This window comes from Parus major, chromosome 4A (genome assembly GCF_001522545.3).
Source record: "Parus major isolate Abel chromosome 4A, Parus_major1.1, whole genome shotgun sequence".
NCBI classification, from domain to species: Eukaryota; Metazoa; Chordata; class Aves; order Passeriformes; family Paridae; genus Parus; species Parus major.
This window is the reverse complement of record NC_031772.1, coordinates 18,198,387-18,224,153: the sequence shown is the minus strand read 5'-3', so window position 1 is coordinate 18,224,153 and position 25,767 is coordinate 18,198,387. Positions and strand designations below refer to the sequence as shown.

The 25,767-nt window shown below is 49.5% G+C and overlaps 1 protein-coding gene across 4 annotated transcripts; it reads left to right on the top strand.

Moving 5' to 3' along the window:
• The first annotated feature begins 2,095 nt into the window (after positions 1-2,095).
• On the top strand, positions 2,096-23,686 carry LOC107203913 (pre-mRNA 3'-end-processing factor FIP1-like). Of its 4 annotated transcripts, XR_004497302.1 has the most exons (17): positions 2,096-2,580; positions 3,344-3,383; positions 6,259-6,343; positions 7,418-7,524; positions 8,228-8,286; positions 9,322-9,432; positions 11,689-11,819; positions 12,530-12,654; positions 13,622-13,727; positions 14,675-14,873; positions 15,769-15,795; positions 16,327-16,384; positions 16,866-16,921; positions 17,685-17,889; positions 19,328-19,486; positions 22,372-22,901; positions 23,019-23,686. XR_004497302.1 is itself a non-coding variant. In XM_019006532.1 (16 exons), exons 1-16 carry the CDS (start codon positions 2,487-2,489, stop codon positions 22,502-22,504), a joined length of 1,695 nt encoding a protein of 564 aa, XP_018862077.1. In that variant the 5' UTR covers positions 2,096-2,486; the 3' UTR covers positions 22,505-23,686. The 4 variants fall into 4 exon arrangements, 3 of the variants coding, with proteins under 3 accessions (XP_018862077.1, XP_015482007.1, XP_015482008.1); XM_019006532.1 differs by having other exon boundaries at positions 15,769-15,790; positions 16,322-16,384; positions 22,372-23,686; XM_015626521.1 differs by having other exon boundaries at positions 22,372-23,686.
• The last annotated feature ends 2,081 nt before the right edge of the window (positions 23,687-25,767 follow it).

Sequence of the window (25,767 nt, the reverse complement as noted above, 5' to 3'; positions counted from 1 at the left end):
AGTGAAGCTTGGAGAGACTTAAACCCTTCATTCCTTAGACCAAATTAAATGTTAGCCTCCTCTCAAAACCAAAGTTCTGTTTCTGTTCATCCTGCTTGCATTTATTTGAATTAATTATCCTTGAATAGGAGTGACCAGGAACAATATTCCAGTTAGTGGCTCATGGCCAGGGTGCCAGGTATTTATTTCAGTGTTGATAGTTCCCTCTCTTGTGTGAAAAGAATGTGATCCATTAAATTTGAGTGATCACATTTGTCTCCTCAGTGGCTGTATTGTATTTCTGATTCATAGATGTTCTGTGATAAATCTGGGGCTGTTTCTCTTCAGCCACTCGTAGTTTATACAAGTTCCCTGCAGACACTCGTCATCAGTCCAGACTCAGCATCTGACACTTTGTACTGGTGAATCTCTCAATATTTCCATTGCTGTGTCCTCCAGTTCACCTTGTATTCCTATAAAAAGTGTTTGTCACAGGCTGGTTCAATTTGCAAAATTAACACAAATGAGTTTACTAGAAAGATGAGTTTTGATGCCTGAATTTTGCTTATGATTTTATAAATGCCCTTTTACTTACTTAGTCCCTGGCCTGCTTTAAATATTTCTCTTATTTCTACATCTGACTGTATCAGTAATTTCCTTGTTGTGGTTTATCTGGGAGATCGAATCTACTTGGACTTGCTTGATTTACATCTGTTTTTTTTATAAACATGCTAGCAGCAGATTTGGGTCTGGGCTAAACTGCTGAATTCTACATTTTCCCTAATCACTGAATGTATTTAGATAATGATCCTTTCAATATATTCACTTTTTACTTCACATTCTTTTATGTATACCTTACCATCTATAGTAGCCTTTCTTGAGCAGTAAATGAAAATTTCTGCAGGAAATAGGTTTGTATATTTGTATTCAGTGGTAACCAATATGAGATTTTGGCTAGAAAAGAAACGCTTCTCAACAACAGTGCTGGTCCCATGGGATAGGTAATAAAATTTGAAAGAGGAATTAGAGTAGCTCTCAGACTAATAAGAATTTAAAATTAAAAGGAAAATATTAATCAAAAGGTGACGACTGATCTGTATTTACTGTAAATTATATGGTGTGCAAGCCTGGAAGAGTAATTGAAAACTACTGGTTCTCCAGACGGTTCCTACAGGGATCTCCTCCGACTTTTTTGACAGTGAAGTGTGAATAGAGCAGCAAAAGTCCAAAGGAATTCTGGGTTTTGTTGTAAATGGAAAACAATGGGAAATGGAAAAGCCACTGTTGAGGCTTGTTGGTGAGCAGGGCTTTCCCACTTGTATAGAGTTAACCTGGATCCATGGCTATAAACCACGGAGTTCATCAGCTCCTGGTGGGTTTTGGATGTCCAATTCCCATTCCAGTTCCTACGGTGAGTATTCATTCAGCATTCCCAAGGTAGGATCCAGCAGGGCACAAGGAGCAGGAATGGACCACAGCGGAACCACAGGGAACATTTTAATCCGGGATTTTTCTAGCACTGTTTAGTGCATGGAAAAGGTAACTTGCTTCGGGTTTCTCTGTAGGTTTTGTGAGCATTAGTGCTGAAAATCAGCTTGCTCTAAGTTTCCCTGTGGTACTGATGGAGTTAAGAGCTCTGGAAGAGGAGAGGGTGATGCTCCGAACAGGAGCTCGCAGATGGAGCTGCAGAAGGAGCCTCAGGCGGTGAAGTTCAGCATTCACCGAGGAGCTGCACAAACCCCACCCAGACAGTCCCGAATGTGTCCGCAGCTGCTCGGGAGCACCGCTGCGCTGGCAGCAGTGACAAGGAGCGGCATTCTGTGCTGCTCGTCCCTTCCCAGCGCCTCCTCGGGAATCCCGCGGGGCCCCTCACGCCCTTCCCGGGGAGCTCCGAGCGGGACGCGCCTCAGCGGCCGTACGGGCTCTGCTCCTTTCCGCGGCTAAACCGTGGCGCCTCAGCCTTGCGAGACTCCTGGCGAGGGGCCGAAAGCTCAGAACTCCGTTTTATCGGAGAATTCCGTTTTATCGGAGAATTCCGCTCTGTCGGAGAGCTCGGCGCGGCGCTGCCGCGGGCAGGCCCGGCTCCCCGCTCGCCGCGCATGCGCGCGGGGCTGGCGGGGCGGGTTTGGCGGGCGAGCGGCAGCGGGGCCCTGCGGGGCTCTGAGGGCGGCGTTAGGGCCCGGCGGGGCCGTGAGCGCGGCTCCGAGGCTCTGTGCAGCCGACGGCACTAGGGCCCTGCGGGGCGTTCGGGCGGCGTTAGGGCCCGGCGGGACACCGCGGGCGGCTCTAGGGCCCGGCAGCGCGGGGCGGGCGGCTCTGGGGCCCTGCGCGCCCACGCCGGGGGTCTCGCCCCCCCCCTCCCGCCATAGAAGGAGCAATGGCGGCGCCGTAGCGCGGCCGCCGAACCCCCGCCCGAGCGCCGCGCCCGGGCCCGGCGGGAGCCGAGCGGGGCCGCCGCTCCTCCTCCTCCTCCTCCCGCCGCCGCTCCCCGCAGCCCCGCGGCCGCCATGGCCACCGAGCTGGAGCCGCCGGCCGCCGGCGCCGTGTCGGGCGCGGCGCCGCTGGAGGCGGAGGAGGACGAGGAGCACTGGCTGTACGGGGGTAGGTACCGGGGACAGCGCGGGGCCCCGGCCGGCAGCGGGCCCGGCCCCGCCTCAGGGCCGCCCCCGGCTGCGGGGCCGTGCGGGACCGGGGGCGGCCCCGCGGGAGGGAGGGACCGGCATCTCTCCCTGGGCCCCCTCAGAGGGACCGGCCTCTGCCCCCCGGCCCCAGAGAGGGACCCGCGTCCGCCCCCGGCCTCCCCTCAGCAGCGCCTGAGCGGCTCTTTCTGGGCGGGTGGCGGTGTGTTATTGTCCTTTCATCAATAACACTGATGCAGGGAGGTTAACGCCATGCTTTGTTAAGAGTTTCAGTTCGCTAATCACCCAAACCTTGTGAACCCCTGGGCTAGCGGAGCTGGGATGTGGTCGGCGTAAACCACAGGACTTTATCGAAACGTCTTTGTCCTCCCCATAGGCTTTCCATATGAATGCTTTTATGTTTCTTCTTCCCTGGCGCGTTAAAATTCTGTATAGAGACCTTCATAGGTGACTTCAGTTTTTGATAGTTGTCTCTGTTCTCTGAGACTTAGGATTTGAATTTGGTTTGGTGTGAGGCATCACCTCTGTGGATGGGTGGTATTTGTTGGGTTGGGTTTATTTTTAGTTGTTCCATTTTGAGTTGAACTTTATTGAAAAGAGAGTGTTGGGGTTATAGTGCCTTGGCACCACTGGGTATTTCTGTACCTGTGATGCCTTTTGTGCTTCAATTTAGCTTCTTTCCTTTCCCTTGAATAATTCCTTTGTTTTTACTGTTGTTTTTGCAGATGACACCACTGGTAAGCAAGAAGATGGACCAATTTCTGGGTGAGTCCTGAGGCAGTTTATTCATTATAACAATGCATGGTGTAAAGATTGAACCTTGTTGACCAGAGCTTCATGAGTGCTTTAGAGCAGTGCTGCTTCCAGGAACAGCAGCCTGTCCTTTCCCCATCCCATGGGATCATCCCCAGCCACCCTGCTGGGATGGCAGGCATGCATGGATGTGGAAGCTGAGCTGGACGAGTGGACTGGTTTGATTCAGAACTAACTTTGAGCCTTTTTTTTTTTTTCTCTCAGCAATTAGTTTCAAACCAGATCTGTTTTCCAGTTTAATTCCCTGGGAAAAAAAGATGCCCTGAGGATTGGCTTTGTGCTGGCCTGGCATTGGTAAAACTGGCCTGTGCTTTAGTCTGGGAAAGGTAAAAACCTTGAGCTTGGGTTAAAATATTGAGATGCTCAAACCAGCACATTCTGTGAGATCTCTCAAGTGGTGTGGGTAGAAATTGGAGATAAAACCAATGATCAGTTTGGCTTTCTGTGTATGGAAGGGATTGTCTGTCCTGGCTTATATTTGTTCTCTGTTTGTAGCTATGTGTTTTGCACCAGCAGAGCTTGGACTCAGCACAGGATTACCTGTTTGCCATTTTAAATGTAACATTTTTCAGAAGGCTTGGTTTTTACCGGGCTTGTGTGTGTTCAGCCCCTTCCAAAGTTCAGTTTAGTGTTTGTTGTTATTGTAGGTGAAGTGTTTGGAATGCTGAGGTTGTTACAGATACTGTCCTACTTCTGTGCTTAAGGAATATGAAAACTTGTTCAGATAAACAAGTGGTAAAAAACATGGTAAATTGTTACCTAAAAACATCAATTGAGCTTTGTGAGGAGGAACAACTTTTAGACAGAAATTTACAGCTGCTTTACATAAATCTGCTGTTCCTTGTCACTTTCATCTGAATGTAATTTTACTTTACAAGCAGGACTAAAAATCTAAATTTCTAGCAACTGTCTCCAATAACTGCAAAATGCAGGAAGGAAGAATATTAGTGGCCATGCTGGCTCTCCTTTATTTCTTTTTTTTTTATTTTTTCCCCATATTTCTTTGTTGCACGATGAGAATCTGCCTAAATGAAGAGCTGTGGGGTGTTTTAAGAAAAATGACTCTTTGTTTGCTCTGCTGTCAGCAGCTGCAGCTCCAGGGATGCACTGCTGGCTTGTCTGGAGTGTTTGTCCCCAGCCAGGAAGCAGAAATCTGCAGAGTTTGGGATGCAGCATCATTGACATTCCCGAGCCTAAGGGATGTGGTAGATGCCAGCAGGAGGCTGTGCTGTCAGCAGTGCCCAGGATTGTGTTGGCATTCTGGAGAAGTGAAATCTCTGCCATGTTTTTCTGTGCCCAGATGATGCTGGGGACCTGTCAGATGGTTCATTCCTGGGAAGCAGAGAGGTTAGGGAAAGGCCCCTGGTTCTCAGGTGTCTCTCTGAACTCCAGTTCATACATTTTAATGCACACCCACAGATGCTTCATGTGACTTGAAGCTGAAGGTAACACTTGTCACTCCTCCTGAACACAGTCATCTCAGAGCTTTGAGGAGATTCAGGGGTGGAGGTCAATGCTGAGTTGCTTGGACTGGGCAAAAAGTTTTTGGATCCATCAGAGAGATTTTCTCCAGTGATCCATGCTTTGGTCCTCATGTCACAGCCTGTGGCTGCAGCATGGAAATCCCTGGAGGCTGATTTTTCCTCTGACATCTTGGCTGCCTTTTATACCTGAAAGTGTGTGCAGGTGTCACATCAGGAACTTGGCACCCATGGGAGCTGTGCTTGGTCAGCTGCCCAACCTTCAGCTCTCTTTTTGATCTTGACCTGATGAATTTCTTTGTACATGGGACTTTCCCAAAATGGGGCTTCAGTTAGGCTCAGATTGTTTGTTCTTTGTTTTACACCCAGTAACTGTTGAATTGTGTTATTTTGCCTTTCTTGTGTGGTGACTTGTGTGACTCTGAGGTGGCTTTGATGTGACCAGTGTTTGGATTCTGTGAGATGTTGCCTGTTCCTTTTTGAACACAATCCTGTGGATGTTCGTTGTCCAGCGTGGGATTTTAAATTAATAGCAACATCTCCACAAAGCACTGGTGGAGAATGGGGTTTTCTTGGCCTGGGCTGTTCTGATTGTCTCACTTGAAAAAACTCAGAATTATTTTGAAGTTCTACTAAGTTTTACCTGTGATATTAGAGACCAACGAGCTCTCTGTATTTCAGTTCTGTAACACTTGGCACACTCTTTTCTAACACTTGTACATCAATTCCATTTTCTTGCTTGGCCAGTGCAATAAACAATGTTGATATTTGTACAAACTCTTAAACTGGAGGTAAATCCAAACCTGAGCATTGTTTCATCAGGAATAATTTGTAAGGAGTGAGAAGAATGGGTGCATATTATCTGACTTTTCCTTTTGGAATTTTAACTACTTACTGTAAACTATTTGCAGAAACACTAAAGTCACTTTTTCCTTATTTTCTCTGGGACAGATGCCTTTGCTGCTGACTAAATGCATGTGTAATTATTAGCATCCTTAAGAAGGAGGTGAAATGTTGCTGATTATGGTCTTATTCTTATCAGTTGTGATTGTGCCAAATCCGAGCTGAGCCAGCTGCCACTGAGCTGTTGAGTACTGTCAGGTGCTCTCTGGATGTGTGAAACTGATTCTTCCCAGCAAAAGCAAAGCCAAGCCAGGAGGATGGATTTTTTTTGTCAGGTAGTTGAGCAAATTCCAGCAGAACAAACACACAAGAAGAATAAAGTATTGTGTGAAAGTCACCGGGGCAAAGGCTTTAGAACTGGTTGTAGGTGACCCTCTAGGCTGGGCTTGTCCACTTTCTCTTCTGTGTCATGGTCACTTTGTTTTCTCTGTCCCCTTCACCAGACACACAGAATCTGCTCACCCTCTGCAGGATGCTCCCCAGGAGAGCCGGCCCGTCAACAACGAGGACAGAGAGATGTCCCAGCATGTACGTGTCCCACTGCCCACGGTGCACGTGGGGATTTCTGTGCTTCTGGGGACAAACAAGGAGTGGAAAGATCCTGGTACTGCCTAACACTTTGTATTTGCAGTGTGGGGATGCACTGCCAGCCATTCCCAGAGCAGCTCCAGCTGCAGCCTTGCCTTGTCATCCTGCCTTGAGCCTGGTGCAGGCTCTGCTCAGACCCTCTCAGGAGGCAGATCAGGGTCTCTGATGCTGCAGTCTGGTAGGAAAAGTAGAGCACGATGTGTTCCAGCTCAGTATTCAGTGTGACTTTTCAAGGACCTGGGAAACAGTGGGATAGAAAACCCAAAGTGCTGGGAATCAGTTTTGTTACAGGCTCAGACCTCTTGGAATGCAATCTAAGTGGCTCAGTGCTGAAAGAGGAGGAGGAAGTTGGTTCTCCTCATCCTCCTCTCCTGGACTCTTTGATGGGTTTGTTTTCTGCCACATCAAGAAGGTTCATGCAGAGTTCTGACAGACCCACGTGCTGTGGAAGAGGAGGGAGGGTGAGAGACACCTTCCTCATGTAGGGTGAGATGATAATTCAGCTTGTGCCTCCCACAGACCTGCACTTGCTGGATATCTGGAAGATTTCTTTTTCTGTTCTTTATTTTTGTGCCCAGCACTGGGGTTGCACTGGAGTCAAATCTGTAAAGTGAAGTGATTGTGCTAAATCAGCCAAACCAAACTCCTCAGCAGCTCCCTACCACAGAAGTTGTGGTGAGAGAATATTTGCCTCGGGGTTCTTAGGTGAAGCCTGCTGAATGTATTTTGGTGGTTTTCATTTGTGGTTGTGTACTTTGACCATGGCCCTTGTGAAGGAGGTGTCTCAAAAAGAGTGGGGCAGAGGGACATGGTGAAATTCTTAGAACTGAGTTAAACCTTTCCTACATTCACAAATATTACCCCAAGTTTCACGTAGGGCCAAATCTTCGAAGGATGCAGGAGTTTTTATGTGGGCAGCTGCCCATTGTTTTGTTGAAGGCTGTTCAAGAAGCTGTGCTGGAGAATTCTCAGTTGTGTGTATTGACAAGCTCCTGTGTGACTGTGCTGTTGCAGGCCCTTCCCAGTGGTGAGGATGATGAGGATGACAGTGACAGCGACAGCGATGACGATGACGTGAAGGTCACAATTGGCAACATCAAGACGGGAGCGCCATCCTACATGTGGGTACTGCTGCTGTGGGGGATCCCAGCGTGTTGGGATGGAAAGGGGACGAGCTGGGAGCTGCTCTGGCTCCTGGGAGCCGTGGCCAGAACACCACAATGGGCTCAGGAACTGATGGGCAGCTCTGCCCTGCAATTGCTTGTTGGGGAATCCATCTGTAAAATGGGAATGGTAATCTGTGGGGCTGCTGCTGGAAAATTAGCTTTCTAATTCCTATGCTCCCTGGGGCAGAATCAAAGGTGGGAAGTTCTGTTTAACTCATCTGTGAAAACTTCCAGAACCAAAATCTGTATTGCTGGGAATTTGCAGAAGCTGTGAATTTACTGATTTCCAGCTGTCTGATTTTCTGTGGCTCAGAAAAGGCGAGGCTGGATTTGAGAAGCAGGAAATTATATTTCTTACAACTCTGCCTAATGTGCATTGAATAAAATTAATAAGACAGCACTTCTGCTTGCTGCTAGCAACCTTCCTCTTACACAAACGACTTACCTGTGCTTTGCTGCATATTCTAATTTTTCCACTTTATGGATAATTTCCTTCTCTTGTTGTAGAGGTGCTTTCACTCTGATGGATGACTCTGAATAGCAAACCCAGGTGAACTAAAGCATCTCCTGAAGGGTGTCAGGGCTTGAATATATTTGCATGAGAATCTTTAGCCAAGTAATTTGTTCAAATGCCAACGTAGTGATTCTTTTCCAATAGGGGAACTCCTATGAATCTAAACTTAAAAACGGGTAGAGGCTATGGAGCATCAGCTTCAGGTATTGCTGTTATTTTTATCCTTCACCTTTGCAGTATTTCACCTACCTGGCACTGATAGCTGCAGCACCTGCAAATTTTGCTCTGCTTAAAAGGATATAGAGTTGATGTAAACCAGGAATAGGAAGTGCATTTCCTAAAAATCAGTGCTCCCAGCACTGTGTGAGTGGGCAGGGTGCAATGGAGTGATTTAATTGCCCATCACTGAACAAGGTGATTATAATTCTATTTAATCTAGGGGAAAAAAAAAGTATTGATTGATACTTTTATAGTAAAACCCCAGAATATTTCTAAAACATGTTGTTACACTGAGGCTGAGCATTGCAGCCCTGGAGAAGGACTGGAACTTAGTGACCTGAGTTACTTGCAGTGAAGGATGCTAAAAGAAACAAACTCTGGCCTTGAGTATCAGCTGTGCTTATTTGGGTGCTGAAATTTTCCCCAGCATTCAGTTTAATTTCTACTGTAAATTGAGTCTTGGATTCTCTCCTTCCACATATGTGAGACTGTCCTTTCATGGGCTTCATCTACTCCCTTCCACTAATTGCTTTATCCAAATGAATTATCTTCTGATTGAGAAAATAAGAACAAATTCCCCTTGTAGGCTCTGTTCCTGACAGGTTTTTGCAGATTCCTGTTAGTCCACTAAAGACTGATCCTGAAAAAGTCTCTTGTTATGAGAAAATGTGTCTGTCTTGGGAGGGGAAAAGAAATACTTTGCCTGGGGAGAAAACTAATTTAATTTTATTTTCATTTGGGGTAAATTTCATGTATGTCCTAATGATTTACTCTCTCTGTAGTACCAATCTGGGTTGAATTTGCTTTTCTGCTGTTCAGCTGCAGGTGCTGCACACCCTGTTTGTTTATGGAGTGACTGGAGTCCTTTTTATTAAAAAGCTGATTGTGGTTACCTGCGTGCTGTAAAGCCGATGATTAATTCACTGCCCTGCTTTGTTTTTGCTGGAATAATTTGCTGAGCAAATGAGTGGATTAAAGGCTTTGCATTAAAAGTTGTAACAGTCCCTCTCTCCCCAAAGCCAAGTTGCAGCCCAAAGGTATTGACTTGGATGCCGCAGGGAATATTAATGGATTGCCTGTGATAGAAGTGGATTTGGATTCATTTGAAGACAAACCGTGGAGGAAACCAGGTGAGGCCTGACAGTTCCTTGTGGTAAATATTTTCTGCAGTTCTAGTTGTGTCTCTTTATTTTCACATGTAATTTCTGGCCATTTATTGTTGCCAGGGAACAGGGAAGCTGGAACATTGCGTGTTGCTCAGCCTCTGCTGCCTGGCTAGACAATCAATGGCATTTACTGATTGAACAAGCCATTGCTACGTAAAATTGGGCTGCATTTATTCAAGTAATTGAACTTCCCTAAAGGGAACAGCTGGGTTTTTTTAAATGGTCTATTTTATTAATCCTCTGCTTCCCGAGAACATTGCACTGATTCCAATCCAATAATGTTTGGCCTTAAAGGCAGCTGAGTGGGGTCAGGATTTGGGTGTCGATATTTGTTTTCCTCTTCCTGTGCTGGAGCTTGTTCTGTGTCCCCAGGCCAAGCCCAGAGTTGTCCCTGTGGTCCCTCCTCTTACAGCTGTAGGATGCTGCAAATCAGCTCTTGTTTTTCTTCTGATACAAAAGTAATTGAAGGAACTAGACATCCAGATTTTTGCTGTGCTACTCATAAAATGTGCTTTTATGAAATGTTAACTGAAACCAAAAGTCCACTTGCCTTTTTTCAGCCATTATTATTCTCCCTGCCAGCCCCTGTATTTTATTTATCTTTCAGCAATATTGCTGTGCTGAGTAAGTAGAGCTTTCCTGAGGTTGCCTCTGGTGTGGTCTGGGTATCTCTTACCCACAGGAAAGGCACTCCAGTGCTGAAAGCTCCATGGGCACGTCCAGGTATCCAACCAGCACAGAAGCACCCTGCAGATAGTGCAGGCAGAATGGAACAGAAGCTTTTCTTCTGCAGGGATTTCTCCTTGAGTGCCAAGTGAGACAGAGGGGAATGGGAAGAAAATGAGTTAGAAAGAATGCAGTGAAGTTGAAAGATAAAGCATGGACATGATTGTGGCCATGCTGACATCCCTGGACCAAAATAGTCAGCTGGCCCTAAAACTGCTGGAACGCAGTAGAGGGAAGATTTCTACCGAGCTGTGTGGTCTGTAAGTTTATTTTAGATAACAAGTAGCTCATTACTCAACAGCCTTTCAAGTTTATATCCTTTACAGTTAATTGTTCAGCAGCTTGGTATGTCTTTGAGTGAGGGAGAGGAAGGAGAAATCCTGTGTGGAGGAACTGATAGAGGTCTGAAATAGAGGCTGATAAAATCGACAAGTAAATGTTGTGTTGCTGAGTCGGTGTGGATGCAGTTTGCATGTTTGAGTGGTACAGCAGGAAGAGTGGCCAGCCCAGGAGATAAACCTCACTGCTTAAACCTCACAGTTAAACCAAGCTCAGCTTGGGCAGAGTTTTTCTTTGCTCTTGTAGCAGCTCTTTGTTTTGGAGTTGGTCTGTGTAGGAATATCTTTGTGTGGGGGATGTCTGAGGGACACCTCAGTGGGGCAGGAGGTGCTTTGTAGTGCTGGGAGGTGGGAGGGGTGCTCCTGGAATTCCTGCAGCTGGGATTGCCCCTTTGCATCTCTGTTTTTTTGGCAAGCAGTTTGTGGTCACCTCTGTTATTCAGAAGTGCTCGTGCTGAATTAGCACATTGCACAGGAGACTGGCAGTGGGAGATAACACCCTGGGATGGATAATTAGGGTTATGACTGAACTGTAATTACTTGTGTAGTCTGGGATGCATCAATAAAAACCTTCCACTTTAGCTGCCTTTCACAAAATGATTGAGTCCCAGAATCTCCTCTCAAAACAGCAAAGGCAGTGATGGTCAGGAGGGGAATGTGTGGGTTTAATTCTTCCAGGAAAAAGGTTTGTGGCTCCACCTCATTTCTGTAGTGGGGGGCTGGAAGTGTCACTCTTGTGCTGTGCCCAGCACACAGCTCATGTGGACAACTGGAAGAAACCAGCCTGAAAAAAAATCAGACTGGTGAATAAATGATTGCAGGGAGCTCCCAATGGCCCGTGGAGATGCTGTCCTGTGTGTCCCACAGGTGCCACTGCTGTCCTGTGTGTCCCACAGGTGCCACTGCTGTCCTGTGTGTCCCACAGGGTCCCACTGCTGTCCTGTGTGTCCCTGGGCTCCCACTGCTGCTCAGGCCATGTCCCCAAGGTGCAGCCACTGTCTCCTCTGTGGCACCCACAGTTTTCTGACAGGGAGAGGCACAGGCTGGACTCTCTGGAAAACTTTTGTTGCCTTAACCCTTTATGTAAGCAGTTAAAGGACAGCTTGAGAATGCAAGTGTGCAGAACCTCTGTGTTAACTCCTGCTCCCTCTGCCAGGTGCTGATCTTTCTGATTACTTTAATTATGGATTCAATGAAGAAACATGGAAAGCTTATTGTGAAAAGCAGCGGCGGCTTCAGCTGGGGCTGGACCCTGCTCCTCCCATCAGCACTGAGAACAAGATCACGGTGGGTGATGTGTGACTCCTGCTCTCAGCTCCAGGAAAACTGGGATTGTGTTTGTAGTCACAGAGATGAGGGTGTAAGAGCAGGAGATACCTCAGTTCTGAGCTGTTCTGTGTGCTTTCAGCAAGGAAAGATACCCAAATGACTCTTTAAAGATTAAATCTCTGTTGAAAATCTTTTCTGTGTGGAAGGAACAGTTCCATCAGCCTGACAGGTTTGAACCACTACAGCAGCAAGACTGGAGTGAATTTCAGGTGACTTTAGGGGTGCCTGCTTGGAAAAACCTTCTGGATGAGAGAAGTGCAGGGAGGGGAGCTGGGCTCCCAGGGTTGTTTTGCTCACTGCTGTGAAACATGAAACATGCCTTTCATGTTTGCAGACTGCTTTGGCCATCAACCTTGCTGGAGTCCATGGTGGCCATCAGAACTTCAGCCAAATTGTCAGAACAGCAAGTATTGCCCATTCCAGTTTTGATTTAGTGACTCCATGGAAAATGATATGAGTTTAATGAACTCATAACAGGACTTCTGGTGGGAGACAGTGGACAGCAGGCTGAGGCTGGAATGGCCACTAGCTGACAGAAATGGCTGTGCCTTGACTGAAGAATAGGTTGCTGTGATTGTTCCTTTTCTTTTGCTGTGGGTTGATCTCCAGTGCTCCATTCACTTGAAAGACAGGCACAACACCTGTGTGTTATCTATGACTTTCCATAGGTTCAGCAGGGAAGAACAGGAAATGCTGAAAAAGAAGTGGAAAACAACATCATCAAAACAGAGTTCAAAACAGACTTCTTGGCTCTGGTGGGAGGACGAATGAAGGCTGGGCCTCCTCCCAACAGGTAAGAGAGGAGCCTGTTTCTCAGGGGGGCACCTGGGAACCATCTGGGCCATGTTTGAGTCTCCTCAAGCCTCAAAGAGAAGCTCTTAAGCTTGGCAGGAAGCTGCTGTGGTCACTCATTCAGTGTCACCTCCAGCAGTGCAGCCCCTGCCTGCCCATTCCCCCTCCTTGGTGCAGGGAGGGAATCCTGGATCCCAGCTGATGGGACACATCTCTGGGAGTGGAAGGAGCCAGGCAAACACCTCAGCTTTGAGGGCTCACACTGCTGACATTGCTTGTGCTTGCTTGGCTTATTCCTACTCCCACGATGTTAATCTTTGCCTCCTCAAGTGGAAGTGGATTACGAGTTTGGCAGAGGATAAGAGGAGCTGTTGGTTCCTGAGCCTGTGTGCGACGCTGCTGGATGTGTGGTAAAACAACTGAGTCATTCTGAGGGGCAGCCTCTGCTGGGGAAACCATTTGGCCCTTAGGAGATCGATGGGGTTTTATCAAAGGCTTCAGAAGAGCACACCAGACAAGCCAGAACTTTGGGTTCAGGGTGTTTCTGTTGCTTCATTCATAAAACAGCTTTTGCACACCTGCTTTGCAGAAAGCAGCCCTGCATCCCAATTTTTCCCTGTGTATGAGAACCAACTCTGTGCTTCAAGGATGAGCATTAAAGCTCTGCTCAGTCTGTTGGATTTGAGCATTTTATGGGGCATTTCTGTCCCGGTGTGTAATCCCTGTTTTTACATCTGTTCATGGTGGTTCTTTGGATCACATTTCTGAGTGTTCAGAGAGCCCAAACTCACCCTTACTCAGAGGGAAATTGTTCAGGAATGCAAACGGGCTTCTCCTTGGCTTCTCATCCCAATTTGAGAGATCTTTCCCTGGTGGGAAAGAAAGCATGAAAGAAATCTGCTGACAGCAGGGAAGATTGTTCCTTCTGGTGCTTCTGAGCCTAAAAAGATGCCTGTGCTTTGTACCAGGAAGCTGGGTGGGACCATTGATGTGATCGGGGGCCAGGCAGGCACGATCCGCAGGGTGGAAGGGAGACGTCGGGATAAACACGCCACGGAGGAAAACCCCATTCAGGTAAAGCCTTGACAGATTGCTCATTTTATTGCACTTCTGGTGAACCCTGGGCAAATGTCTGTGTGTTCCTGACCTCCTGTGTCCCAGTTCATACCTGCAGAGCAGCAGGTAATGCATTGACCCTGTTGAGGTGTGTGCCTGGATCATTCCCTTCTGCAGGCTCAGGTAATTTCTGGGTTAAAAACTTGGTCTTGCTAGGAGCCAGGTTTGTTATTTAAAGACCAGTCTTGCCTTTGGAATGGTAAGGCCTGAGTTCTTTCATCATCAGCTCTCCCAAAGTATTCCTAGGAGTGCGTAGCTGGGAATCTCTGCTGTGTATTAATCCCTTCCACTGTGGGGTTGGAATCTTCAAATCTGCAGTGAAGGGTTTGTACCTGGGGCTGGTGTTTCTCTGTCCTTTAAAGTAACATTTAGTCTCAAATCAGTTGATGCAGCCCACACCTCAGAAACAAAAGCCTGGGTTTAAAGCTGGTCTCAGTTCTGGGCTTGCCTGCCCAGTGTGTGGCCATAATGTTCTGGTTGGTTCCTAGGCAGGAAGCTGGAGGGTCTGAGGACCATCTGCCAAACCCCCTTCTCTTAACCACCTCCCTCCTGCCAACACTGCTAACTTGCCAGAAAAACCTAAACATGGACCCTTTCTAGGCCCAATTCCTTGGGTTTTTCTCCATGGTTGTGTGGTCCATTTATTCTTTCAGTAGTTAGTTTTCCAGATTTTGCCAAGAAGAGTTTACCTAAGAGACAGAATTTGCTGGGGAAGGGTTGTTTGCTGTTCCTCCCCCTCTCAAGCACTGCCAGCTGCACTTCAGGTCACTGTGGTGCCTCTGCATTTTGCTCACTCTTCAGGCATGGCCTCAGTCCTGCTGTGGTGATGCTCCCAGCACTGTGAGGGCCCTGCTGCAGGAGCAAAGGGATTAAAATTCTCTCTTCTCATTCCTGTGCCCCCTAAGGTCCTGGGAGACCACGGCAGCAAGCCCCAGCCCCCCCAGCAGCCCCAGCAGCCCTCGCAGCCCCAGCAGCCTCCTCAGCAGCAGCCGTTCGCTCCACCAGCAGGGCCTCCGCCTCCCCCGCTCGCCGGGCCTCCTCCTCCACATTTCCTGCACCCTCCTCCTCCAGTGACTTCTGTTCCACCTCCCCTGCATCCTCCAGGTACGTGTTCACTCCGTGGAACTGAGCTGGCACGTCCCAGGCTTGGAGCAAATCAAAGGTTTAATGGTTCAGTGCCATAGGATGGGTGAGCATTCATGGAACAGATCCTTACCCAAAGCCAGGCTTTGTTTAGTCTCCATCAGCCTACTTAATATTTGCCATGAATGCTTAAAAATGGCAGCTGCTCCTTGAAAAAAACCCTCTGGGCTTTGTTTCCCTGAGGGAGCCTTCCAGTGCTGCTGATCCATTTGTTTTATTGATAAATGTCAAGAAGCAGTTTCCTGTTTCTCTGGAGGAAGCTGAGAACTGTTGCTTCTGGCTTAAATACACCAGAAAATTGAGGGGGCCACACTCTGGGCTTCTCCTGGTCCTGGAGCAGCAGCCAAGCTCTGGAGAAGGCACCAGGAGCACTTCATGCAGAGACTTCTGCCTAAGGAGGATTTGCTGCAGCACTCACAGGTTCTTTTCCCCAGTGGCTTTTCCATGGTGGCTTTTCCTACTGCCTTAGATTAAAATGCTTGGCAAAATCAAGGTGGACACACTGGAGTGGAACCTGCAGCAGGTTTTCCTCTCCAGCTCCTCCTTCAGTTGTTCTGAAGACCAAATCAATTGTTTTTGTATATTCACACTCAGAAAAGGAGTTCCCCAGTGTAAGAGAACAGCAGCATTTTAAATCATAAAGGTAAAGAGATCATCACTGGGGAAAATGATATAATTTATAGGTCAATTCCCAGTTTGTAGCACCAATTTTTCTGCTGCTCTATTTGCTCCAGTATGTGAGATTTATTCAAAATTGTGCTTTGAGGTTTACCTTGAGGTACAGAGAGTCTGTGAAGTACAGAGAGGCCATGCTTTCCCTGTTGTCCTCACTTGTTTTCCCTGCTTATTTCCACAGGCCTGCCACCTCCAGGTCCAATTCCAGGTATGTTTTACCTTGTTCTTAATAACAGCAGCAATTTTGATCAGGTTCAGAGCATTTGGACAAAGTAACATGAAATAGGATGGCACCAATTTAGAGCACAGTTAATTTAAGATTAATAAGCTGCAGCTGAGCATTGAACCTGAGCTGCTTATCTCCTATTCTGACATAAATCTGTAGGTCAGAATCACATGATAGTTATATTCTGATCAGAATGCAACGTGTCTCATCCCAAGAACCACTTTTCCTCCATAGGGCTGTAAGAGTTAATTGTTACTCCTTGATGAATCTCATGTTCAGTATTTATAAGCCAAAATAAAAGGTAGTTTTTGCTTTGGTTTTCTTCCCATATCCCTACAAAACTAACAGAGCTTTAGGGTGTGAATTTGGGGAGGAGATCCTACCCTGAAGGAAAATGATTCTGTTTTAAGCAGGGCCTTGTTTAGAGTAAAAAGATGCTTTAATGGTTTTTAACTGTGAACAGCACTTGTGAAGCTGTAACATCTTGGTGCTGATTTACCCTTGTGTGTCCAGGGTTGTTCCCACCACCTCTGGCACCACCACCAGCTCTCCTCATCCCAACCTTGGATGGGTAAGACCACACCTGGGTAAGATCCCACCATGGGAGCAGCTCCCCTGGAGGGAGGGGGGGAGGAGAACAGGTCCACAATCAGTGCTGAGGATGCATGGTCTGGTCTGGGGTTGGGGTGGGGGCTGAGAGCAGAGTCTGTCAGGAATCCTCTGTGCATTCACCTGGATCTGTCATATTCAAGGCACAGGAAGGAGCCAGTAAGATCTAGATAAAGCCTAGAGTAGCTGATGGCATGATTTGTTAGTGCAATGCTTTCTCTGAAGGTGCTCCAGGCAGTTTGTGAGCAGTGGTGCTTTCCCAGGGCCAGCAGCAGGGCTATGGCAGGTTTGGAAGCTGTGGCAAGACCTGTGAGCATTTCTGATAGTGGGATTCCCATAGGAATGCTCCACAGACCTGCAGGAAAAACAGGGTGAAGCTGCAGCACAGCCAGAGCTGTGGGGGTCCCTGATGTCAGTAACTCACCCCCTTTTCTCTCCCAAAGGCAGCCAGCCAGCTACAACAACAGGCAGCCACCTCCCTTTGGCTACAACTCTGCAGGTGAGCACTGGGCAGGACACATCCAACTGCTGCTCCCTCTCTTTCTTCCCTGGTTCTTGGCAGCCCAGGCTCTCCTGAGGCTGACACACATCGTGTCTGCTCCAGCTCCAGGGTCTTGCTGTGTCCCAGACCATCCCAGGCAGGAGCACACGCTGGGTTTGTTGCCCTGAGTGCTGTGCAGGTGTGCTGATGCAGTTTGGTGGCCGAGCACTGAGGCTCAGGTCACTGTTCCAGGGCAGATCCCCAGCACAGAGCAGCTTCCCCAATGCCTCAGCAGTGTGTTCTGATGCCTGTTTGCACACACACGTGCTCACCCTCACACTCTCTCCCTTTTCCCCACCCTCAGGGATCAGCACAACCATCTACAGCTACTGAGCTTGGCATCTCCTCCCTGAGCTTTTGAATCCCTCCTCCTCCACTTCACCCTCTCCCTTGCCTACAGGCACCGTCACTGGTGGTTTGGTAACTGGAGAGGCAGTGCCAGGATTTCAGCAGATTCCCTTCCCTGGTGCAGCCCCAGTTCTCTCCCAGTCCTGCAGTGACCAGGAGTGGCTCCTCCTGGCTGTGCTGAGCTGTGGAAGCACAGACAGCCCTGCAGGGCAGGGTTGGAGGAGTGGCAGTGCCAGCCTTTCCCAAGGAGAGGAGCCTCCAGTGCTGCCAGATGTGGCACAGCTCTGCTGCCAGAGGGGACCTTTGGCAAGGGAGGGACAGAGGGGATGCTGGCATTCTCTGGATGATGGAGAGTTCTGCTCTCTGGCTGCAGATTCAGGTTTCATCAGCTACCCCCCCATCTCCACGTCCCACACGCCCTGGGTGACCACGGTGGACAAGGGCACGAGCAGCTCCAGCAGCAGCCACTGGGAATACTCGGGCTCCAGGCGGGAGAGGGAGCGCGAGCGCGAGCGCGAACGGGAGAGGGAGCGAGACCGAGACCGCGACCGCACCCCGACCACCAGTGAATACAACAAGTGAGTGCTGCCCTCCTGCTGCTCCCTGGGCAGCCCTGGGACACCTCAGGGTGTCTGGCCAAGGCTTGGGTTGTAGGGGACACCAGCTGAATTCTCTGGAATGTCTGGGGAAGAGCTCCTTTGGATCAATAAGTACAGCACAGACCAGGAGCTGTGTCACTGGCTGATTTCCTGTCTCTGGGTCTGGGGTTTTTTGTTTAAATCCAGCAGAACCAGTTCCTCTTGCTCTCCCACGAGGCCAGTCAATGAAACAGCCCCTCTGTGTTTACTCAGTGTTTCACAGCTCAGTGTGAAGCATTGGCTGCAGGAGCTGCTGCTTCTTGTCTTCTAAATGTCACTGTCAGATCAAAGGACAAGCAGCCTGCTCTGCTCCGCTCTCCTGGGGGGCTGGGAGTGCCATTCCCTGGGAGACAGCCAGGAAATGGGAGCAGGACTGGAGAGACCACCTTGGTGGGAGCTGCTGTGGCCTCGGCTGACAGCAGTGCCGGGAGCACTTGGGGAAAGGCCAGGAGCCTTGGAGCCTCCCTGTGCTGATCTGAGGAGGAGGCTGGGCTGCAGAGACTTCCCAAACCCATCCCTTTGGTGTTCAGTCAGCGTCGGTGTTTTGCAGGCTCCAGGCTCAGAAATGCCAATAATCATTCAAAACATGATCAGAATGTGCATTCCTGGCACAGGGTATTTCCTGCCTGGGAGCTTCCCCAGCCCAGGGAGCGAGCAAACAGGGCAGTGTGCTCCCAATACATATTTTTTTTTTCCTTTATAAGCTTTTGGGCACTGTGGATGGGAGGAGGGGAAGAGAACAGAAGACAAACTTGCTAAAATTGGAAGAGCTCAGACTCCCCCACTTTCTGGTCCGTGCTGGAGCCAAGGCCTGGGATCAGCACTCCTGAGCACATTGCTGGCATTTCTGCAGCTCCCTGGTGCAGGTCAAAGCAGGGCAAGTGGCTGTGCAGTCCTTGAGAGCACTCCCAGCTGATTGATCCTGGACATTTATTTGTCCAGCTCATTTCCAGGAGTGTCAGAACAATGTCTCTGACGTTTCTCTCAAGTCTGGGTATTGTTCCCACAGAGGGACTTGTTAACCCTTTGGATTTTGGCTTTCAGAAGTTGACCCGAGGTGTAGAGGGTTGTTTCCCACTCCTGGTGGACAGGTAGAGAGGTACAGACAGGAAGCTGTGCTCACAGCTGGAGGTTTTGAGCTCATGGGGAAGAAAACACAAAAGGATGAGAGGTTGTCTGGGGTGTCTGTGCTGAGGGAAGCCCAGCCAGCGGCGAGGGGAGCGTGAGTGCGCTGTGTTCCTGTTGCAGGCGTTTCAGCAGCACCCCAGCTCTGTCAGACACTGCTGGTGACATCTGGTGACAGCTGCAGCCCTGCCCAGTGGCTCAGGCCCAGGGGGCCGTGTCCCTGTGCCCACATGTCCCTGTGTTGTCCCCGCAGTGACGATGAGCGGTACCGCTACTACAGCCGCGAGCGCAGCTACGACTTCGAGCGCGATTACCGGCGCAGCCGCGACCGCAGCCGCGAGCGCGAGGAGCGGCACCGCGAGCGCCGCCACCGCGACAAGGACGACAGCAGCAAACACAAATCCTCCCGCAGGTCAGTGAGGGCTGGGCAGGAGCTCCAGGCTGGAATGTCAGCCCGGCTCATCCCTCTGCCCGAGAGCCTTGGGCAGGAGGGACTCTCTGGGACAGGGAAAGGAGACCTCGGGGTTGAGTCCCAGCTCAGTGGGTGAAGGAGGGGTTGAGCTGGGCTCAGCCTCCCAGCAGAGCTCCCATCTTAACAAAAGCACACACAGAGGAGGTGCAAGGCCATGACAGAAACATCAGCTTTTGATCCTGCTGCTCCTGTGCTGGGCAGAGCTCACAGAGTCCATTCGGTTGGAAAAGACCTCTGAGATGGAGTCCAGCCTGTGACCCAGCAGCACCTTGTCACCCAGACCATGGCACTGAGTGCCACATCCAGCCTCTCCTTAAACATGGCCAGGGACAGTGACTCCATCACCTCCCTGGGCAGCCCATTCCAATCAGTCAATCCTTCTGTGAAGAACTTCCTTCTGCCTGCACTCAGAAATTGCCTCTGCAGCAGGAGGAGCAGAGCTCTTGCCCAGAGTCTGATGGTGACACAAAGCTGAAACTTCTGGGGCAGAGCAGCCTGTTCTGAAATCACAACTTTTCTGCAGAAAATGGATGTACAACAGATGATCCTCCAGCAGTCCCCAGCAGAGCAGCAGCTCTGCTCTCTGGGCTGAGGCAGATGCTGTGCTCAGGTCCTGTCGCTTCACTTCCCATTAATGACTTGCTCTTTTTTCTTGATGCTTCAACTCCCTTCTTTCAGGTGAAATTCCTGTCAGCTCTGTAGGTAATGACCCTTATTTTGAAACTGGTATCAGAAAAACTCCTTTATAGTGACTGGAGGAAAGAAGCTGTTTTATCCTTAAGGAGATGAGTAAAGTTTCAAGGAAGGACTGGTTACTGAAGGGTTGGAAGCAAAGTGATAGCAAGAAAAACTAAGACCATAATAAAAACTGAATACAGAGCAACTGGAAGCTGAGCTGGTATCAGACAAACAAATCATTTGCTTTAGGGTTATTTCTCAGCTTCCTCTACTCAGAATTGAAACTTTGGAGTAGGTACCTCACTGCAGGAATGCTGGCCTGTGGTCCTCTCCAACCCAAACCTTTCTGGGGTTCTCTGCTTGAGGCACACTGAGGTTTGAGGCATCTGCAGATGAAAGGGTTTCATTTCCAGCTTCCTGCAAACTGAGCAGTCTGCAGGAAATCACTGACGCTGGTTTCAGTATTAAAGGACAGTCACATTGTCCCAGCATAAACCACTGACACATCGGCCACGAGGTGGCTGAAGGTGTTTTGTGGAGAAGCAGCAGCCTTTTATTTTTCTCTATTTTTTTTCTTGCCTTTAATGACTGTGAAACCATTTATTAAACCAGTCAGAAAATTACTTGAAGCCAGGAGCTTTTCAGCCAGGTTCATCCAGTTCTGTGTCTGCTGCTAAACTGGAATTCCAGCTGTGCTAAGAGTTGGTCTGTACACCTGATGCTGTCCCTGCTCATGGAGCACAGCCTGCACAGTCACAGTTTATCATGGGATAAATTTATCTGCTTGTTCCTGTACTCTGAATTCTGCCACCTTCACACCACAGTCAGCTCCCGAGAACTCCCTTGGTTTGAAGCTGTGAGAGAAGCAGCAGAAAATCTGCCAGGAGAGGCCAAACCAGAGCCTCCCCTCTTTTCCTGATGAGGGGCAGAGCTGCTCCTGGGGCTGTTTGGCTGCATGGAGCAGCTGGCAGGGCACAGGCTCAGGGCATGCACAGCCTGTTCAGGCCTCTTGTGCCTGGGATTGCTCCTGGGTAAACATCCCCAGTTCTCCACCCACATCTGGAAAACTGGGGGAGATAAAGGAGTTCTAAAGCACAGAGGCAGTGAAGAGCCAGGTCAGGTGTGAGTCAGCAGAAGTAGAAACAGAATCTGTTCTCATGGGGAAACCCACATTTCTCTCACTCCACTGATCCCTTTGCTGCCTTCAGTCCAGGGATTTCCCCAGGATGTTCAGAGCAGTGAAAGTTTCAAACACGGCCTCCTCCTCCTCCTCTCAGCCTCGGCGCCGTGTCAGAATTGCTGGAGCTCACTCGGGAGAGCAGGAACACCGAGGTGTTGCCTGTGGACACTGCCAGGAGTGACAGTGACAGTGTGTGACTGTGGCAGTGTGACTGTGACAGTGGCAGTGTGTGACAGTGTGACTGTGACAGTGGCAGTGACTGTGACAGTGTGTGGCAGTGGCAGTGTGTGACTGTGACAGTGTGTGACAGTGGCAGTGACAGTGGCAGTGTGACAGTGGCAGTGACAGTGGCAGTGTGTGACAGTGTGTGACAGTGGCAGTGGCAGTGTGTGACAGTGGCAGTGTGTGACTGTGACAGTGTGTGACAGTGGCAGTGACACTGGCAGTGTGTGACAGTGGCAGTGACTGACAGTGGCAGTGTGTGACAGTGTGACAGTGACAGTGGCAGTGTGTGGCAGTGTGTGACAGTGTGACTGTGACAGTGTGACTGTGACAGTGGCAGTGTGTGACAGTGTGACAGTGGCAGTGTGTGACAGTGGCAGTGTGTGACAGTGTGACAGTGGCAGTGTGACTGTGACAGTGTGTGACAGTGACAGTGGCAGTGTGTGGCAGTGTGTGACAGTGGCAGTGTGTGACAGTGTGACAGTGGCAGTATGACTGTGACAGTGTGTGACAGTGACAGTGGCAGTGTGTGACAGTGTGACAGTGACAGTGACAATGTGTGACAGTGACAATGTGTGACAGTGACAATGTGGCAGTGCTGATGTATCCCAGAAATCCCCGCCGTGCCCTCGGTGCTGCTGAGGTGGCTGCTGTTGGTGGGATGTAGCCCCCAGTGGCCATCAGCAGGTCCCTGCTGTGGCAGGGCTGTGTCTGATGTCACTTTGTCCCCTCTGTCCCCGCTCAGGAAGCAGCACGAGAGCGAGGAGGGGGAGAGCCACCGGCGCCACAAGCACAAAAAGAACAAGCGGAGCAAGGAGGAGAAGGAGGCCAGCGAGGACGGAGCCCAGGAGGGCGAGGAGCAGGACACCAAGGAGTGAGGCAGGCCCCCATCAGCCCTCGGCAGGAACTCGCTCCCGTGGAACCAGCATGGCTTTGGTGATATTTTGCTTGGGGGGTGATTTTTTTTTATTATTATTTTTTACTTTTTTCCAAGGGAAGAGGCTGACTGGGCGAGCCGTGGCACAGCCGGCAGCGCTTCCGGAGCTGAGGCTGCACATGCCCTTAAACTTCCTTTTTTTGTTTGTTTTTGATACAAGACAATACAGCAGTACTAGTTACAAAGCACTGAGCTACTCATCCACATCCCTAGGGAGAACTTTGGTGTATCAGATCCTATGGTTTCTGATGGAAGATGGCTTCAGCTGAAATTAATGCAATTAGGTCGTAGTTCTTGGTTCTTTTTGTCATCATCATTCCTTTTTGAGAACTAGGACAGTAAGTGCAACTTGAAATTTATTGTCCAAAGAACAGCGTGGCTTAGATCCCAGCAGCCAGCTTAGAGTCTGGCATCCAGTAGTGAAAAGTCTCATCCCTGAATGAATTTCTTTCTAGCTACAAAAGCAGCTTCTGATTTCTTCGTGGCCAGCTGGGCGTGTCAGGAGGAGCTGCAGGATCTGCTCCAGGTGGGCACAGGGGCCTGCCTGGATGTGACAGCTTCCAGAAGCTGCTGAGGGCGTTCACACAGCGTGTGCAGAGACTCCAAAACTGGCTTTTTTTATCCATTGCAAAGGTAGTTCTGTCACATTGCACCTCTACGTGGGGAATCAATGAAGATCCATAGCAAGAGCATGAATTTCTCTTTAATTCCTTTTGACTTAACTATTTTATTTCCTTTTTTTACTAAGAGTTGACTGAATAACCTAGAGTGCAGTAGAGAACACCAAGTCCCAGTTAGCAGTTTGCCCTCGTGGGGTTGGCATTTCTATTTGGGTATCACCAACACTCCTGTCCAATGCATTCCTTTCCCTTAGATTCCAAAATAAATTTAGTCAAATTCCAAAGTTTCTTTGGACTTAGTATTGGTTGGGGAAAGGGCAACAGAGATGTTTCTGGGTGGGAAGAACAGGGGAAATAATTTTGAGGGGTTTGGGTCTGTCTGGTCCTTAGGATCTGCCCTTCTGTTCATGTGACTCCACAAATGTCTCATTTTCCTTTGACTTGTTATTTAAAACTGTCTGAAATATTTGTCCTAAAATAATACGGTTCTGAAATGTTCTGTATTTTTTGGTATTGTAATCTTGGAAGTCTCGAGTGTGCTGGGAAGTGTCCAACCTGTGCCAGGAGAGCCCTTGGGTTCAGGTTCAGCATTGTGACAGTGCAGTGATGGGTTTGTAACTGCAGAGCCCAGGGGACAATTGGGACTTCTGCTGGGTTTTGGTTTTCATGGAGTATTTTTAATGTGCGTGAGCTCCTGGGAAATGTGTGTGCACTGAGCCAGCATTAGCTGGGATCAGGCTGCAGGGTGTTCCTGCCTCTGCAGGCACAGGGGAGCCCAGATTTGGGAATATCACTCACTGCTCCCTGGGCAGCTCTGCAGGCTGCAGCAATCCCAGCTCCTGGCACTGGGTGTGCGAGGAGCAAGGGAATCCTCCTGGCAGCTCCTGCTCAGGGCAGGGCTTCAGCTGGGAGTGCCCAAACGCTTTTCGGAGAGTGGGATGAACTTGCTGCTCCCAGGAGAAATCCAGGCCAGAGTTGTGAGGAGGGATCAGGAGTGCTTGGTCCGAGCTCCTGCAGCACCCTGACAGCGGTGCCCCCGTCCCTCCAGAGCCCAGGCCTGGCCAGGGCAGTGCCAGGGGGGAGAGGGGCCCAGACCCCTGCCCAGGCCCTCAGAACCTGCATTTGCTGCTGCTGGGGCAGGCAGTGCCCCCAGCCCCCGGATCAGATCCGTGCTGGCCCTGGAATGGTGCAGCCAGGTGAGGGGGGTTGGCCCCAGCCAAGGACATTTCTGCCACCTTTGCACGCTCAGGTGTCCCTGGTGCCTCCCCAGGGGTGGCCAGGGCTGTTCCACATCCACTCCCTGAGCTCCTGCCCTGTTGGAGGGACACAATTAATGGTGATCACACCCCTCCAGCCCTGGGGGTGCTGTGGGAGTGGGAACAGGGAATCCAGCGTGGATTCACTCAGAGCTGCACCTCCTCCTGTGTCATTTGAATGAGCTGGACCCAAGTGACAGAATATGCTGAGGTGGAGGGGACCCCCATTCTCTAATGGGCACAGGCTTTTGGGGCCAGGAGCAGCTGTGGATTTAAGGTAAATAGTTTTAAATTGGCTTCTTTTCATTAAAGGGAGGTAAATTGTTTGCCTTTACTATCAGGGAAACGTGAAGGTGGGGTGTTGGAAATAATCTGTATTTTCATCAGGAAGCTGCTGCAGGTTTCCTGGTGTTGGCATGTGAGGTTTTCTGCTGCTGAGGGATTTTTCCAAGCCACAGTGTATTTCAGGATAGTCCAGCTCCTTCCCTGGGAGAAGCAAAGAGAGTTCCACCATTTCCTGCCACAGAGGAGGCAATCTTGCTGAGGTGACCTGTTCTGGGGGATTAGCTGCTACATGGAAAGGAAAGACCACACCTCTCATGCATATTTTTCAGCAATATTACAATAATTTATAAAGGCATCAAAACAAATTCAACATCTATTAACAACGAGCTGATTTTGGAAACAAAATTTAAATTATGAGGACATTTTGGTGAAGTTGAAGGCACCTTGAAAGGAGATGGAGTAAAAATGGTTCTGCAGCCTCCTCCTCCTCCTCCTCCCTCCACTGCCAGCCCAGCAGCTGCACAGCTCTTCCCTCCTGCCCTTTCCCCACCTTTGGGGCAGGCAGTGGGAATCACATCAATATTTACTGTTCCAGGCACAGATTCTGCACATTGATTGGAAAGAGATAAAAAATTGCTTCACGTTTTTGTGTCCCAGCGAGGTCAATGATGAGTTTTCCTCAGTGGATTATTTTGCTCTCAGCATTCAGTGGAACAAGAGGAGAGCAGGCCTGGAGCCCAGGTAGCCCCAGAGGTGCTGTCAGAGTCCCCAGAGGTTCTGCTCAGCCCAGCCAGGGCTGCTGTGAGGATGATCCGAGGTTCCTGCTGTGTCCTGGGCTCTGGGACAGGCCCTGCTGTCCCTGCCCACAGCTCCCAGCGCAGGAGGTGAAGTCACTGTGTGTAAACAAGGCCCAGGGACAGCAAATGACAAACTGCCAGCCCAGGAGAAGCTTCAGCTGGGGCTGGGCTCCTTCCTGCAGGGCTGCTCCAAGGAATTAAACATTCATTCCAGGCAGCATTTGGACAAGGAGCAGGCTCCCTGGA

Bases quoted from the DNA above. Each gene is read 5' to 3' on its own strand.
- LOC107203913 (XM_019006532.1), top strand. From the start codon at position 2,487: ATGGCCACCGAGCTGGAGCCGCCGGCCGCCGGCGCCGTGTCGGGCGCG. The intron at 2,581-3,343 runs GTAGGTACCGGG...TTGTTTTTGCAG, and splicing joins GGAGCACTGGCTGTACGGGG to ATGACACCACTGGTAAGCAA. The intron at 13,728-14,674 runs GTAAAGCCTTGA...GTGCCCCCTAAG, and splicing joins CGGAGGAAAACCCCATTCAG to GTCCTGGGAGACCACGGCAG.